The sequence below is a fragment of the Pyrus communis genome, chromosome 2, assembly GCF_963583255.1.
Source record: "Pyrus communis chromosome 2, drPyrComm1.1, whole genome shotgun sequence".
Classification (NCBI taxonomy): Eukaryota; Viridiplantae; Streptophyta; class Magnoliopsida; order Rosales; family Rosaceae; genus Pyrus; species Pyrus communis.
Window position 1 is genome coordinate 1841676 of NC_084804.1, and position 16777 is coordinate 1858452.

At 40.3% G+C, this 16777-nt stretch overlaps 3 protein-coding genes and 1 pseudogene across 3 annotated transcripts; 3 read left to right on the forward strand and 1 right to left on the reverse strand.

Moving 5' to 3' along the window:
• Positions 1 to 867: 867 nt before the first annotated feature.
• Positions 868 to 3277, forward strand: LOC137724458 (anthocyanidin reductase ((2S)-flavan-3-ol-forming)). Its single transcript, XM_068463200.1, has 6 exons — positions 868 to 1139; positions 1597 to 1763; positions 1860 to 2060; positions 2207 to 2366; positions 2459 to 2675; positions 2938 to 3277. Exons 1-6 carry the CDS (start codon positions 1010 to 1012, stop codon positions 3080 to 3082), a joined length of 1020 nt encoding a protein of 339 aa, XP_068319301.1. The 5' UTR covers positions 868 to 1009; the 3' UTR covers positions 3083 to 3277.
• Positions 3278 to 4972: 1695 nt separating this feature from the next.
• LOC137724459 (anthocyanidin reductase ((2S)-flavan-3-ol-forming)-like) lies at positions 4973 to 7450 on the forward strand (annotated as a pseudogene).
• A 413-nt stretch (positions 7451 to 7863) lies between these two features.
• LOC137724059 (calcium/calmodulin-regulated receptor-like kinase 1) lies at positions 7864 to 11013 on the reverse strand. Its single transcript, XM_068463015.1, has 7 exons — positions 10652 to 11013; positions 9441 to 9594; positions 9112 to 9238; positions 8702 to 8787; positions 8534 to 8605; positions 8236 to 8439; positions 7864 to 8154 (listed from the first exon to the last, which is right to left on the reverse strand). Exons 1-7 carry the CDS (start codon positions 11011 to 11013, stop codon positions 7864 to 7866), a joined length of 1296 nt encoding a protein of 431 aa, XP_068319116.1.
• A 1614-nt stretch (positions 11014 to 12627) lies between these two features.
• LOC137725468 (uncharacterized) lies at positions 12628 to 16749 on the forward strand. Its single transcript, XM_068464159.1, has 6 exons — positions 12628 to 12948; positions 13155 to 14145; positions 14247 to 14434; positions 15590 to 15626; positions 15762 to 15826; positions 15920 to 16749. Exons 1-6 carry the CDS (start codon positions 12851 to 12853, stop codon positions 16383 to 16385), a joined length of 1845 nt encoding a protein of 614 aa, XP_068320260.1. The 5' UTR covers positions 12628 to 12850; the 3' UTR covers positions 16386 to 16749.
• Positions 16750 to 16777: the final 28 nt, after the last annotated feature.

Below are 16777 nucleotides of genomic sequence, written 5' to 3' on the forward strand. Positions count from 1 at the left end.
ACATTATTTCACCTGCCCTTTTGGGGTAGGTGCGATACTTTGAGGGGAAGATGGACTGCTAGTGTGATTGCACGTTTCAGAATGTTAGTTCATCTCAACCTGGAAGATGGAAAAACGACGAGAAATTTTCTTCAGTTATCAGAATACGGAATGATGCATCATGTATTTTTACGTAAATGATGGAAAAATTTATTTTTTAAATTATTAACTTTTTAACACATATATCTTATTATTTGTATAATAACACATGATGTATCACTCTATATGCCATGACATTGAAAAATCTCTCACAAACGACCGAGTTACCGACAGTGTTTAGCCTGGGACATGACCACTCACAGTTTCCATGTTTCGTTGAACTCTAGGTTTTCCCGTATGGAAATTTTTTAATTGTGACGGGTACACAAGTGGTATATTATGTGTTTCAATATAAGTGATGATAAATTTTATTTTTAAGTTATTAACTTTTTAGCACACATATCCCATAATTTGTATAATAACACGTGATGTATCATTCCGTGTACCGGTCACACTGAAAAATCTATGGTACATTGTTGAGAGATTTTTCAATGTGATCGGTACACGAGTTGTTACATCATGTGTCACTATACAAATGGTAAAATATATGTGTTAAAAAGTTAATAACCTAAAAAACGAATTTTTTTACCGTAAAAACATTTAATGTACCCCGTGTTTCCATCCCAATTAAAATTTTCTCGTAGTTTGTCATTGTTATGTCGAAAAACTCCTTTGACCTCTTCACCGAAAAAAAAAAACTCCTGGGGCGATATTTACGACAGAAGGACCGAAATTGTTGGTGGTGCCTAGATCATCACGTGCTCACCTTCTTCCTCTTCCGATCGGATTAGATGAACTTCTGCAAAAACAGCGAAAACTCCTCCGCGGTCTATTTAACCAGTAAAGCCCCCATTACACAAAACAGAAAACACCATTCCCATAATTCCGAGCCACCTTTCCGGTTCAAACTTTGATACAGGAAGTGGAAGCCATGGCCACCCAACAACCCATCTCAAAGAAGACGGCTTGCGTCGTCGGCGGCACCGGGTTCGTGGCGTCTCTGCTGGTCAAGCTGCTGCTCCAGAAGGGCTACGCCGTCAGAACCACCGTCAGAGACCCAGGTCAAACTCCCTCTTCCCCTTCTTTTTCTCCGACGATATTTTACACTACTTCAGTACAAGCTGCTGCCCCACTTTCAGTCCTCCTGCTTAGGCTGTTCTGTGTAGCTATGATCTAGCTTCCTTCCATCTCCATGCGTTGACCGTCACACTGAAAAATTTCTCATTTTTCTCGTTTCTGAAGAAAAAGAATTCAAACTTCAAAACGCCGTACTTGTGATGTAATGACTGACTCCAATATGACCATTAGGCTAGACGTGTTAGTAACAAGATAAGGTAAAAGTTCACAGAATGATCTGATTACCGATCTGAATTTACTGTTGGACTACAAAGAGGCCTAGGTAATTTTGTAGGTTATCAGTAAATTTTGGGAACAATCTGAACTTTGGTATCAGTAAAATTCTTGTTTTACTGTGCTGGCCATGAATTGGTTTTCATTTTTTGATACAATTGGGTGCAGACAATCACAAGAAGGTCTCTCACCTCACAGCACTACAAGAGTTGGGTGAGCTAGAGATTTTAGCAGGAGATCTAACTGATGAAGGGTGCTTCGATGCTCCGATAGCAGGTTGTAATCTTGTTTTCCACGTTGCAACCCCTGTCAACTTTGCCTCAGAGGACCCTGAGGTACGGATTTATGAAAATTTCTTGATTAAATGTTGCATTCTATATAGCTGATGTAGCTTTAAGTATTGTGCTAATAATGTCATTGTCAATGAGCAGAACGACATGATCAAACCGGCAGTCCAAGGGGTACTAAACGTTCTGAAATCGTGTGTGAAAGCCCAAACAGTTAAGCGCGTTGTTTTGACATCATCAGCTGCTACAGTTTCGATCAATACACTTGAGGGAACAGGTTTGGTCATGGACGAAAAAGATTGGAGTGATTTGGAGTTCTTGACTACTGTAAAGCCACCCACTTGGGTAAATCACCAAATCCTTTGTGTCTAAGCTTTTGTCTTCTGTATGTAATGCTCAAGCTAAGACAATGGGGCTATTGTATAGAAATTCGCCTAGGAAAGCAACACTGATTAAACGAGAGTTTTTTCTCAAATTTCTCAACTTTTCAGGGGTACCCTGCCTCCAAGACACTAGCTGAGAAGGAAGCTTGGAAATTCGCCGAAGAGAACAACATTGACCTCATCACTGTGATCCCTTCTCTTATGGCTGGTCCTTCTCTCACTCCAGACGTCCCCAGCAGTATTGGCCTTGCCATGTCTTTAATCACAGGTTTGAAGCTGGAAGCTAGAACAATGAACTACTACTAGCACTATATCTCCGATACACATGGTGTTCTGATGGTTTCTCGTACTGTATTACAGGAAATGATTTCCTCATAAATATGGCCTTGAAAGGTATGCAAATGCTATCAGGTTCGATATCCATTTCACATGTGGAGGATGTCTGCCGGGCGCATGTATTTTTGGCTGAGAAGGAATCTGCTTCTGGTCGGTACATTTGCTGTGCTGCCAACACCAGCGTTCCTGAGCTTGCTAAGTTCCTCAACAAAAGATACCCCCAGTACAATGTCCCCACTGAGTAAGCCCGTAATCCTAGTATTCGAAAACCTAGATTTCTTAATTCCTGTTTTTGATGATGAGTAGTGTGTTTAGATTTATCTACCACGAGTTTTTTTTGTTCCATAGTTTTAAGTACTAGTACTTCTACCAAGAAGATTCTGATTAAGGTTTGGAACTTAAAGTAGGCAAGTTGCATTGATTGTTCAAAGGGTTTAGACCACCAGCTCAACTGGCTAGTGTACAATTTTGGACGGTTTTCTCATTCTCCGTTGCAATTGCAGGTTTGGAGATTTTCCTTCCAAGGCCAAATTGATCATCTCTTCGGAGAAGCTTATCAAGGAGGGGTTCGATTTTAAGTATGGCATCGAAGAAATATATGACCAAACTGTGGAGTACTTCAAGGCCAAGGGGTTGCTGCAGAACTAGAAAAACTGAGTCTTACTGGCTCATGATCCTCCTGCTATATGGATCACAACATGTGTCTAATCCGCGTGTATCTAGCTATCTAGCTATCTATCTATCGTCTGGCTTACCATATGTTCTTTGTTCTCTTGTTAAAAAGCATCTTAATTTGCTGAGTTTGGTAAATGGTAATAAAATCGAGCAACGACAACAAAGTAACAGCGGCTTCTTGTTGCTTTCTGATGAGAATTAGATGCTTGCCTTTCTGCTGAACCACAAGAATGGTATACAATTATCATCTCTGACCGTCGAGATGATGATGTATCAAACACATGTGGTTCCCTTTATACTGGCAAACTCGTGTTTTCCTTTTTCAATCCTGCACTATGGAAAAGGTGCTCCCACCGAGTAATTACGACATGTTTACTTATGTGGAATGATAAAGTTAATCTACAGGATTGTTCTCCGAAAAGAAAATAAAATCTCAAAGTACTTATGTGGAATGATAAAGTTAATCTACAAGATTAACTTTGACGCTTACGTGTATGACAGCTGAGAAGAATCACATTCTTCAAATTATTCTTTTAAATCCATAAGCTCCTTTGTCCAGGAATCAAATGGTTATTTTTTGGGAGATTAGAGTGGCCAGGGTAGTGCTTTTGCGTTTTTGCACCCAAGTTTGATCCAAATTTTCCGAAGATTCGAGCGACTAGGGCAGTGCAATCACCTGTTTTGAATTGATGTCGATCTCCTTTCTTGTACATTAGAGTGGCCAGGGCAGTGGTTATGCCTTGGATCCCTTCTTTTGTAGATTAGAGTGGCTCCGCGACTTTTTGTATCCAAGTAATTTCCATGTGTATGTATTTGTATGGTGTTATTAGTGGCATTGATTCACTGTCCTGTTATGATTTCCTCAGGAATGTAAGAGCTTGGGGTTTGACACAATCAAGCTGAATGAGGGATCTCTTGAACTTCCCGAAGAAACTCTTCTGAGATTCGTTTGCTTGATATTACCTATCATTTTCCTTGGGTGAACTCGTTGGAAAGAAAACATATATATACATGTGTGTCATTAGATTTTCAAGTTCCACCTGTCATACATGCAAGACGGCTATACTTGTGAATAAGCCACCTAACGTGCATTGGTTCCAGGGAGTTCCCTCATTTCCGCAAACTCTCTCTCTAGCACAGTGGCAAACTAGCCACCATCACCACCATTTCCTTGAGTAATTTAACCTCAAAACCTTATATGTCGAATCAATGGAGCATGTGGAACGCAACTATGGTCTTGCATGCACCATTGGTGCATTGTGAGACATAGTGCCGTCGAAGCAGACAATCGAAGCTTTCAAATCCAATCTTGGCGACAAACTCTGATGAGAAACCGTTGAATTCAAAGTCCGAGAGAAAGAAGAAGAAGATGCGCAGGAGGTGGAGTGGTCGAAGGTCGGGGATCGAGTGTGGCGGGGTGTTAGTGGAGACAAAGCTGGGGAATGAAACGTCCGAATTGATTTTTTTTTTTTTTTTAATTTTATAAATTTTTTATTAGTTTTTTTTAATTTTAATTTTTTGTTGGATTTTTTATTAATTTTTTACATTTTTTTTATTAATATTTTATATTTTTATTAATTTTGTAACGTGACCAATGTTAGTGTTACCAAGATGTCAGCCTTGCATCACTTGATCCTAGAGCTCTCGGGCCATTAATTCGAGCTGGGCCTCTCACTCGGCCCCCCATCTGCCCAATCACCCTCTGCGCTGAAGCATGCAGCTCTGTCTATAGGGTTGGTGAAGTCGCCAGTCCATGGGAATAATTGTCCCGATGGAGTTGCTCTTACGTCGACATACTCCTTTGACCTCTTCACCAAAAAACAAAAACTCCATTGACCTGGGCCGATATTTACGACGGAAGGACCCAAATTGTGGTGCCTGGATCACCACGTGCTCACCTTCGTCCTCTTCCGATCGGATTAGATGAACTTCTGCAACAACAGCGACAACGCGTCCACGGTCTATTTAACCAGTAAAGCCCCCATTACACAAAACAGAAAACACCATTCCCATAATACACAAAACAGAAAACACCATTCCCATAATTCCGAGCCACCTTTCCAGTTCAAACTTTGATAGAGGAAGTGGAAGCCATGGCCACCCAACAACCCATCTCAAAGAAGACGGCTTGCGTCGTCGGCGGCACCGGGTTCGTGGCGTCTCTGCTGGTCAAGCTGCTACTCCAGAAGGGCTACGCCGTCAGAACCACCGTCAGAGACCCAGGTCAGACTCCGTCTCTTCCTCTTTTTTTTCTCCGACGATATTTTAAACTACTTCTGTACAAGCTGCTGCCCCACTTTCAGTCCGCCTGTTTAGGCTGTTCTGTGTAACTATGAACTAGCTTCATTCCATCTCCATGCGTAGGACCGTCACGCTAAAAAATTTCTCATTTTTCTCGTTTCTGAAGAAAAAGAATTCAAACTTCAAAACGCCCTACTTGTGATGTAATGACTGACTCCAATATGACCATTAGGCTAGAGGTGTTAGTAACAAGATAAGGTAAAAGTTCACAGAATGATCTAATTACCTATCTGAATTTACTGTTGGACTACAAAGAGGCCTAGGTAATTTTGTAGGTTATCGGTAAGTTTTTAGAACAACCTGAACTTTGGTATCAGTAAAATTCTTGTTTTACTGTGCTGGCCATGAATTGGTTTTCATTTTTTGATACAATTGGGTGCAGACAATCAGAAGAAGGTTTCCCACGTCACAGCACTACAAGAGTTGGGTGAGCTAGAGATTTTAGCAGGAGATCTGACTGATGAAGGGAGCTTCGATGCTCCGATAGCAGGTTGTGATCTTGTTTTCCATGTTGCAACCCCTGTCAACTTTGCCTCAGAGGACCCTGAGGTACGGATTTATGATAATTTCTTGATTAAATGTTGCATTCTGTAGAGCTCATGTAGCTTAAGTATTGTGCTAATAATGTCACCGTCAATGAGCAGAACGACATGATCAAACCGGCAATCCAAGGGGTACTAAACGTTCTGAAATCGTGTGTGAAAGCCCAAACAGTTAAGCGTGTTGTTTTGACATCATCAGCTGCTACAGTTTCGATCAATACACTTGAGGGAACAGGTTTGGTCATGGACGAAAAGGATTGGAGTGATTTGGAGTTCTTGACTACTGTAAAGCCACCCACTTGGGTAAATCATCAAATCCTTTGTGTCTAAGCTTTTATCTTCTGTATGTAATGCTCAAGCTAAGACAATGAGGCTATTGTTTAGAAATTCGCCAAGGAAAGCAACATTGATTAAACGAGAGTTTTTTCTCAAATTTCTCGACTTTTCAGGGGTACCTTGCCTCCAAGACACAAGCTGAGAAGACAGCTTGGAAATTCGCCGAAGAGAACAACATTGATCTCATCACTGTGATCCCTTCTCTTATGGCCGGTCCTTCTCTCACTCCAGACGTCCCTCACAGTAACATCCTTGCCATGTCCTTAATCACAGGTTTGAAGTGGGAACAATGAACTATGAACTACTACTTGCACTATATCTCCGATACACATGGTGTTCTGATGTTATCTCTTACTGTTTTACAGGAAATGATTTCCTCATAAATATGGCCTTGAAAGGTGTGCAAATGCTATCAGGTTCAATACCCATTTCACATGTGGAGGATGTCTGCCGGGCGCATATATTTTTGGCTGAGAAGGAATCTGCTTCTGGTCAACACCAGCGTTCCTGAGCTTGCTCAGTTCCTCAACAAAAGATACCCCCAGTACAAAGTCCCCACTGAGTAAGCCCGTAATCCTAGTATTCGAAAACCTAGATTTCTTAATTCCTGTTTTTGATGATGAGTAGTGTTTAGATTCATCTACCCCGAGTTTTTTTTGTTTCATAGTTTTAAGTACTAGTACTTCTACCAAGAAGATTCTGATTAAGGTTTGGAACTTAAAGTAGGCAAGTTGCATTGATTGTTCAAAGGGTTTAGACCACCAGCTCAACTGGCTAGTGTACAATTTTGGATGGTTTTCTCATTCTCCATTGCAATTGCAGGTTTGGAGATTTTCCGTCCAAGGCCAAATTGATCATCTCTTCGGAGAAGCTTATCAAGGAGGGGTTCGTTTTTAAGTATGGCATCGAAGAAATATATGACCAAACTGTGGAGTACTTCAAGGCCAAGGGGTTGCTGCATAACTAGAAAAACTGAGTCTCACTGGCTCATGATCCTCCTGTTATATGGATCACAACATGTGTCTAATCCGCGTGTATCTAGCTAGCTAGCTATCTATCTATCATCTGGCTTACCATATGTTTTTTGTTATCTTGTTAAAAAGCATCTTAATTTTCTGAGTTCGGTAAATGGTAATAAAATCGAGCAGCGACAACAAAGTAACAGCGGCTTCTTGTTGCTTTCTGATGAGAATTAGATGCTTGCTTTTCTGCTAAACCACAAGAATGGTGTACAATTATCATCTCTGACTGTCGAGATGATGATGTATCAAATACATGTGGTTCCCTTTATACTGGCAAACTTGTGTTTTCCTTTTTCAATCCTTTTCTATGGAAAAGGTGCTCCCACTGAGTAATTACGACATGTTTACTTACGTGGAATGATAAAGTTATTCTACAGGATTGTTCTCCGAAAGGAAAACAAAATATCAAAATAATTAACAACGAAAATTAAAATCACAAAGTAAGCGGATTGAAAGCGAAAAGAAAATAAAAGACAAAGAAGAATAAGCATGAACAAGTTCGATGTACAATTTTAAGACTTGAGATTATGAGTTTGGTAACAACTTGTCCCCCTCAACGTTCAATCAAAACATCTTCATTCTCCAGCAGATCTATTTCAATGAAAGTTTCTTCGGTTGCAGGAGTTGAGCAATGCGTGTAGTTCCCCGTGTTATGCCTCTTTGTCAAAATCAACGATAATGTCTGTACAGTGTCCCTCATCGAAGGCCGGTTCCTGGAGACACTACTCACGCATTTGTACGCAAGGTCAGAAACGTTAGAGAGTTGTTCTGCGTTGAAATTTCCATCAAGGCGGGGATCCACAATCTCTTGCCACCGCAGTTTATCCTCCGTGTCAATAGCAGCCTAGAAATCGGCATGAATAGTCATACAATGCGAATCTTATATCGTTACTTATAGTTTTTGAAAAGGAGAGAGAATTCTTACAAGTTCCACATATTCCATGAGACCCTGCTGCGGATTCCTGCCTGTAATAAGTTCAAAGAGCAGCACTCCAAAACTATAAACATCGCATTTCTTCATATACATCTTCGTCAACACATACTCAGGATCGACATATCCCAATGTCCCCCTGATATTTGACGAACGAGTTTCGTTCTTTTCTTGTCTTGAAAGCCCGAAATCAGCAACCTGTTTAATTGTTAAGAGTAATTAACCTCATCGGCACACTTCCAAAAACAGGAGAGATTTCAGAAACCAAAAACGTTCTGCGCGAGTCACATACCCTAGCCCTCATCAACCGATCAAGCAGTATGTTCGAAGACTTGATGTCGCGATGCACAACGGGAGGAACGGCCTGTAATAAGAAGGAGAATGGAGATGGATAAGTACTTAAGTAGGCAGTTCCAAATCAGTGGTGTTGATTTGCAGGAAACTGATATGAAAAGCAAACCCCATAATGCAGGTATTCCAATCCCCTTGCAATGTCAAGAGCTATGTCAACTCTCAAATCCCAGCTCAATGGCTTCTGATTCTCATCTGCATTTCCAAATGAATCTTAAACCGAGATATGAACAAATAGAGCCGGTTATGAACTTTTAATTAAAATTATAACTTGAAGGTGAAGGATCGATACTAAACCAAGTGAGCACTAAACTCTGGTTTATGTACAGTTACCGCGTGTTTAGTGTCCCATCGGTTTTTATTTTCTATTTGCGGTTAGTAATCGGTTATACTTGGGCATATTTCTTGAAATTATTCGAGAGGCTCTAAACGATAAAGGATGTGTCTATTCGTGTTAGGAAATCAAATAAACCGGTGCGTTGCGGGATGAAAAATCTAGGGTTTTGTGAGAGTTGTTACCATGCAAATGAGAAAACAGACTGCCGTTGCTCATGTACTTATAAAGAAGCATATGTTGCTCAACTTCTGCAATATATCCGACCAAGTTGACAAGGTTCTTGTGGTGTAGTCTTCCAAGTAACAGAACCTGAACGCACATGTGTGCACATGCGTAATGAATGTTAGAAGATTTTACAATGCAATTAATCGAAGTATGGATATGTCGGTATATTTGACTGCTAGATTTACATAGTTGGATTTTAACGGCTTAATATAGCCATTCAAACACCGGTGCATCTTGCACCAATGCATCCCATCAATATCTTGGTGTTATGAATGTATGAATTTACCTCAGTCAAAAACTCGCTCTGGCCTTGGGTGGAATTTGAAGCAAGAACTTTGACGGCAAAAGTGTCACCAGTGCTCATTTGGGCTTTGTAGACCGGTCCAAAAGCTCCTTGCCCAATCGTTGTTGTGAAGTTATAAGTTGCCTCTTGAATATCTCTGCCAAAACAAACAAAAAAATCTGATAAATACTTTTCCACAAATAAAAGGTAAATTGTGAGATTGGCTTCTGAATTTATACTCGTGTTTCACTTTGGTTTTTTGATTCAATGTTTACTTGTTAAGTACGAAAAAAAAGTTGAAAATCATAGAAATAAGCACTTGGCGAAGGATGAAAATGTTGATCAACTAGGGGAGGGGAGTGTAATCGGTCCAGCTCATGGTTTAGAGCCACTAAATATTTCAGTCTAATTATGTTCTTCTTTACTTGTATGTAAGTTCGAATTTCATAGATAACGAGTGCAATACCAAATTATTATGACATATTTTTCTCATATTTGTACCTGTTGAATAATGTCCATCAAATTCTATGGTTTATAATTGCCTTACATAGAGATATTTTGAATGCAAACACTTATACTGATTGAGATGTTATTAATCAAGACGCAGCAAATTGGCTACCATGCGTTCGTCTGCAGTGCAGGAGAAATTGTTAGTTGTGACGGGAACACGGATGATACATCATGTGTTTTTATGCAAGTGGTGAAAATTTTTAAGTTATTAATCTTTTAACACACATAACCCACCATTTTATATAGGAACATGTGATATACCACCTCATGTGACGGTCACAATGAAAAATCTCTCGTGGTGTAGTAAGGCACCACCCCGGAAAGATTTTTCAGTGTGACCGTCACACGAGATGGTATACCACATGTATCTATATAAATGGTGGGTTATGTGTGTTAAAAGGTTAATAACTTAAAAATTAAAATTTTCCATCACTTGCATAAAAACACGTGGTATACCATCCGTATTCTCGTCACAACTAAAAATTTCTCACCACCCCGTTGTGCCAGTAGTCATTTCCGACATGTCAGCTTAGTATTGAGACACGTGACTGTTAAAATAAATTAAACAAAAAAAAAAAAAAAAAACCTTTATTGAAGGACCAAAGTAAAACATGCGTGCAAATTCAGGACCCACGTCCGTAAACAACCAGACATAACAAATTTCAGAATACATACAGAATATACATGTTTACAAACATACATACCTGAAAGAATACTTGGGAATACCGCAAGCGGACACGAGGCTCTTCCGCCGGAGTCCCTCCAGCCACATGGGCATGTTGTTCCACTCCGAATTCCTGGGGGAGTCCTGCCCGAACTTCGAGAGCTCGGAGACGGTGGTGGTGCTGCTGGAGGAGTCAGCGCCACCGTTACTCACTCCTTTGCCCGCGACTGACGCTGCCGCCATCTCTTTCTGGGCCGAAATGGACTTCTGTGATTGTATCCGCCTACACCTCCCCCGACGGATTCTGGCGCAGCAGAGCGCCGCCATCCCCACCAACAATCCCAATGCGAACCCCGTCGCAATGCCGATCACCAAATCCCACGTGATCGACTTCGACTCCATTGTTTGATCAAACGACCCGCAAAACCACGGCGTGCCGGTGAGTGAGTGACTGGCTGGAGTACGAAGACGAAAGCTCAGCAAGTTTTTTATTTTTTGACGTCGTTTTAAAGAGGAAGAATGTGTGGTCGTTTAATGGTGGACATCGAGGGTAAAACCCAGAAGGGGTAAGTTTGGTGTCTAATTGTGAATGGCTCTCTAATAGATTGAAAATCTATTTAAATTAGAATCTAATTATTATTATCACATTTACTAATTAACCACATTATTTAAATTTTTAGAAGCGACAATCACATTGTTACTGAGCGCATTATCTATATATATATATATATATATATATATATATATATATATATATATATAATTAAGAAAAATGCAAGAACTTTTTGAAGAAAAAAAACTTAATGTGCTTCATCTTAAAACACTTATAACTTTTTTTTTTTCTGCTAAACATGTTCATAATCGCTTTAACAAAATACTCTTAATTATATATACACACCACAAAAGGACTGAAAATCATGTTCATGGGATGTGGATTGTGATTTTAATTTATTCTGCTTTTGGATGAATACCATATAAACAGAGATATTCTCATAAAAATCTCGTTGATGGAGGCATTCTTTTCATTTTATATTAAATACCATGATTGAAGAGCATTCTCAAAGTTTTGCATACATGCAAATCGCAAGGGGATAGGATTTAAGAATTTTGGCTATAATTTAATTTACTGGAAAAATGATTTTATCTTCTGAATTTTTTTTTTCTCCAATTAGAATTCAGCATAATTAATTTTTCTGACTAAAATCCAAGGACTAGATCTGACTAAGCAAAATACTTTTAACAAATTGATATTCAAGATACGAGGAGGAGGATCAAAATTGAGTGCAAAGGGACGATATGCAGACAAAACTAACTTACCTAATTTATATAGGATAATACTTGCATTCTTCTATGTGGGGATTAGAGGTGCCAAACAGGCCACGTGGGCTTGAGCAGTGCTAGGGTTGGCCCACTTAATAAACGAATTGTACTTGGGGCAAACCACTTAATAGAACATTAAGGCCAATCCCGCTCGGGATTGGGCTGGTTCATTAAACAGACCGACTTAAACAAAACAAACTTTAATTATTTCAAAATTTGAAAAAACTTATTTGAACATGTTATTAAGATAAATATAACTAATATTAAGTCACACTAATTTTAAAATGTATATTTACAACAAAAATACTATTCTTACTATCTAATTGTATCATCTCTAATAGAGATGATATCCATATATGTTGGTAGAGTCAACCTCTATTACAAAAATAATACAATTAATAATATAATTAGATGATAAGTGTAACATTACGAGCATAACCGCATGCACTGGCCATGACGGGCCCAACCAATGGTAACTGTTTACAACTTTAGCATCTCTCCAACTTCATTAGTTTTGTTGTCTTGTTTGTATATTTAAATATAATTTACTATTTATATATTTTAAAAACATTTTGAGGAAAAAAAAAAAAAAAAAAAAAGAGGGAATATCTTATAGTAGATTGCATAGGTCGGTCAATGATCGGACGGCCAGGACCAGCATCAGGGGAAAGACACTATCATCATCAAATGGAGAGCCCAACAAGCACTACGGACGGGAAAGAACGCAAGTGGTGAAATAGTTGTTCCGAGAGAAGCAGAGAGGCGATCTTTCAAGGTTCCCAAGCTTTTTCCCTCTGCTTCTTCTCCTCCAATCCAATCTCTGTCCTCGTCAATCCCAATCTCCCTATCAAAATCTACAAATTGAATCAAAGGGAAGATCTTGAGAGAGAAAGTAGAGAGAGAGGAGGGGGAGAGAAAGATGTCGAAGAAGAAAGTGAGTGGGAATACCATGACGCTCAAGGACTTCCATGGCGGTTCGATTCCCTCTGATCTCCCTCTCCCTTCTGCTCCTGGGGTGTAAGTCCTGTTTACCCTTTTCCCTGATTTTTATATATTTTGTTTTATGGGAAATTATGGAATTGAAAAAGCCTATTGCTTTTGATTCATATCTGTAAATCTCCGATTTTTGGATCTGGGTTTTGTAATTGCTTTGATTTTCGAGTGATGGATTGAAAAACCCTAGTTGATTTTCGCACCAATTTTGGATTTTTTTTGATCTGCAGAGTTGTTAGGCCTACGGATCGTTCAACTTACGACCGACCCACCGCGTGGGGAAATCCTACGGGGCGGGCCGACCATCGTTCTCGACCCCACACGTCTCCAGCCACGAGGCATTTCGATGACAAGACTCCGTTTCTCACTCACTCCGTGCACATTGGCCGGAACTTTGATGAGGACGAGCGCAAGCCACTCGATGGTGGGTCGATGCCACGCCGGACCATCAGCGATGATAGCATTCGGGTTCCCCTGACCCGTGCCGAGCCCAAGCAGGCGTTTGTATCTGCAGGGGTGTCATCCGGCATGCAGGGGCGGGCTTCAGCACCGAAATCACCGAGGATGGCCGTGAGTTCTTACTCAGAGAGGGTTAGCGAGACAGCTCATGTTGGAGGTAATTCGCAGAGCTCAGGTGGCAATGGCGGGCGTGGTGTTGGTGTGGCTTATCCAAATGCATGGACAATGAGGAAGGAGATGGCGGGTATATCTGAGCCGGTGCAATCTTCTGGGTCTGGACAAAGTGCTGTTCAAAAGTTGGCCCATGCCAGTGCACTCGATAAGGTGTCCTCGGGTAGATGGCAATCAAAGCCTTTAATCAATTATCAGACAAATATCGAGGTTGTTAGATCTCCCGAAACAGAGAGTGGATTGCATTCCAAGGGTTCTGGTAGTGATACTTACAAGAGGCCAGATGCGATTGTTGAAAAGGAATATTATGATGCAGCCTTGGCAAGACACGCAGAAAGGGGTCTTCAAATTCATGATGGTGTTCAGCTACCTGTTTACGAGAGTTCTAGGGCTCCGATTAATTCAGATCTTAGAGAAAGGAGGCCAACTGTTTATAACAACAGGGTTCAACCTGCTCCATCTGATGGAAAATTTGGCCTGGCTGACGTGCAGGCCGCAGCATCTTCAGAACCTGTAGAGCGACCCAAGTTGAAGTTACTTCCAAGAACAAAGCCACTGGAGGGTTTGGAAGCTCCAGTTGTTAATGCACAGGTATTGACATGGTTATCAAAGTGTGTTATAGAGATTCTTGGGTCTATGGGGTTCCACCTTGCACTGAATGCACTAAATTCTCATTGTTTGGTTGATTATAGGAGTCCCAGAGGGTGACTGAGTCCGTCCAGGTGGAAACTGTCAATGAAGCGTATGGATATATGAATGCTCCAAAACCTGGGTCAGCAGGCTCTGATGGTGGCAAACTGGCAGTGGACCATCTAAAATTGAATTTAAGGCCCCGATCTCAGCCTCCTGAACACTTGGAACTAAATGCCAAAAGAGACAGGTATGCAATCAATGGTTTTGATTGTGGTTTCCTTTCTAGTCTATCTCTTTTCTTGGTAAAAAAAATAAATTTAGAGGATGAATGCAGTGGCTTAAATATGTGTGAAACAGTAGAGATCTTTTCTCCATAACAATTCAAAAATTTATCTGCTCAAAATAATTGGAGGCTTGATGGTGATTTTAGTATGTTGTATCACTATGTTAATTCAAAAGGTTTTAGTTGTTAATCTTGGGCTGGGAATTTGGTTTGAGGTCTGGGAGCTTGGTTAGGTTCAATTCGTCGTCGTCTGAAATTTGAGCATATTTTGGACGACTTGGATAGTTTTGAGACTTCTCGACTTTGGGTCGTATTTCTGGTCCTATTGCCATTTTTTTTCTTGTAGTAGGCGTAGGGGCCTTTGACCCCTTTCTGGTTCTGTTCTATGGAAATTATGATATTTAGCCCAACAATTAAAAACTAAATGAAATTCTTGGCACAGAATAAAAAGTAAAATTGTTTCAATTTGCTTGTTTAGTTAACCACTAGATATCATATACTCTACTTTGATTACACTTTTTGCTTCATAGAAGTAAATATATTTTCGCGGTTGTTGCTCCAAAAAAGGTTGGCTTGATTTGAGGCCATAATTATTGCTTTTTAGAAGTCTTTAGGCCATTGAACCAATCCCATGGGTTGGTTATGTTATGTACATTTTCTGGATACAGCATAAGTAATGTTTTAACTGTGTTGTGTATATATTTTTATTAAGGGAAAAATTTAAAATCTTGTTTTCCACTTTTGTTCCACAGAATTTGCAATGAAGTCAATATTGTCTCTTATATATGTTTTATTTTCCTGACTTCTAGATGAAGATGTGCACAATTGTTGCTCTCAGAGTCTAGTAATTCTGTTTTGTTTTTTGGTTACATGAATATTTGAACCTAAATCTACTATCCCCAAACCCACCTCCTCTCGCACTATTCTGCTTATGCAATTTGGGTTTGGAGTCCAGCAGCTATTAGAGAAGCATTGATTGAATTTGTAGCATGACAGAAACATTACCCTTCCACTCTTCTTGGTGGCGTTTGCAATAGAATATGCACTTGTTGTTCTTAATATTGGGTCTATACATTGATACTTGCAAGTAACATAAAATGAAATCCGTGATTGATGCAGAGTTGCATTATTTGGTGGTGCTCGCCCACGAGAACTGGTGAGTTTTTAATCCAAGATTTGATATTTCAGTTCCATTTGGTCATGACCATTGCCTAATAGTACTATTGTCTTGATTTAATGCTGGTGGTGGTTTCGTGTCCCATTCCTGAACCTTTTTCTGTTTGTATATCAGGTATTGAAGGAGCGAGGGGTTGATGATGTGATCACCAATCCTGACACAGCTCAGCATTCTGACAAGTAGTGACTTATTCTCTATCTCAGAAATTTTCTGTTATATAAGTTTGGAAATTTGGGTATTTTTACTTACGAACAAATAACTGTTGTTTGAAGGGTTGAACATCAAGTTGCCAGGCCTGATAGAGTTACTGTGCACGCAAATCCTTCTCGCCACAGTGAGAAAGCTGAGAATCATCCTTTTGATCAGAGGACTGGAAAGAAATTTGATAGGAGGGATAATCGGGTAGATGTTGAGAAAATCGATATGCAGAAGAACTGGCGTAATGACAGTAGGAGGAACAATAGAGAGCCTGAGAGACCGCAGCAACAGTCAGAGAGGCCGCCATCACCAGAGACCTGGCGGAAGCCTGAACAGCCAAAACCATCTTCCCCTGATGCTGTTGGCCTGATGCATGGGAAAGCGGCTTCAGCTCTTGAGCTTGCCCAAGCATTTTCCAGATCAGTCTCCGATCCAAAATTAGCTGATCGATTTGCCGGCCAAAGGGGCATTCCTGGCCGCACCCAGCCTTTTTCTCGGCTGATGGGCCCAACTCCAAGGCCTCAGATAAATGGTTACTAAATGCTCGAGTGTTTCTTGCTCCTATTTCGACATCACTTCGTGGTATAGAGATTCAGAGTTTTGCTGGCGAACTTGCTTGTTTCAAGTAGCTGGGACAACAAGCAGGCCGACCAAGCCACATTCGCTTGTTTATTGCCATACAAAATTGGTTGCAATCATCTAGCCCAAGAGGTGTCTTATCTCTACGACTCATCTCATTGTGTTCTCTATTTGTCTTTTCATTTTCGTGGTTCCGATGGCACCATTGTAGAACTGTATTTTCCTTCCCTTAAGTGGAAAAAGAGTGTTCTGTTGCCTACGAGGCCAGTTGTAGCAAGAGTTTACGATACAGATTCTTGGTTTAAGGAGTGTTCCTTTAATTTCATTCCTTCCCTTCCTTTTCCCTTAAAAAG

Excerpts from the sequence above, each read along its gene's own strand:
- LOC137725468 (XM_068464159.1), top strand. The coding sequence starts at position 12,851 with ATGTCGAAGAAGAAAGTGAGTGGGAATACCATGACGCTCAAGGACTTC. Across the intron at positions 15,627-15,761 it reads GTGCTCGCCCACGAGAACTG|GTATTGAAGGAGCGAGGGGT; the intron begins GTGAGTTTTTAA and ends TTTGTATATCAG. Across the intron at positions 15,827-15,919 it reads ACAGCTCAGCATTCTGACAA|GGTTGAACATCAAGTTGCCA; the intron begins GTAGTGACTTAT and ends TGTTGTTTGAAG.
- LOC137724059 (XM_068463015.1), bottom strand. The coding sequence starts at position 11,013 with ATGGAGTCGAAGTCGATCACGTGGGATTTGGTGATCGGCATTGCGACG. Across the intron at positions 9,239-9,440 it reads AGAGCGAGTTTTTGACTGAG|GTTCTGTTACTTGGAAGACT; the intron begins GTAAATTCATAC and ends ATGTGCGTTCAG. Across the intron at positions 8,155-8,235 it reads TCATGGAATATGTGGAACTT|GCTGCTATTGACACGGAGGA; the intron begins GTAAGAATTCTC and ends GCCGATTTCTAG.
- LOC137724458 (XM_068463200.1), top strand. The coding sequence starts at position 1,010 with ATGGCCACCCAACAACCCATCTCAAAGAAGACGGCTTGCGTCGTCGGC. Across the intron at positions 2,061-2,206 it reads CTGTAAAGCCACCCACTTGG|GGGTACCCTGCCTCCAAGAC; the intron begins GTAAATCACCAA and ends TCAACTTTTCAG. Across the intron at positions 2,676-2,937 it reads CAGTACAATGTCCCCACTGA|GTTTGGAGATTTTCCTTCCA; the intron begins GTAAGCCCGTAA and ends TTGCAATTGCAG.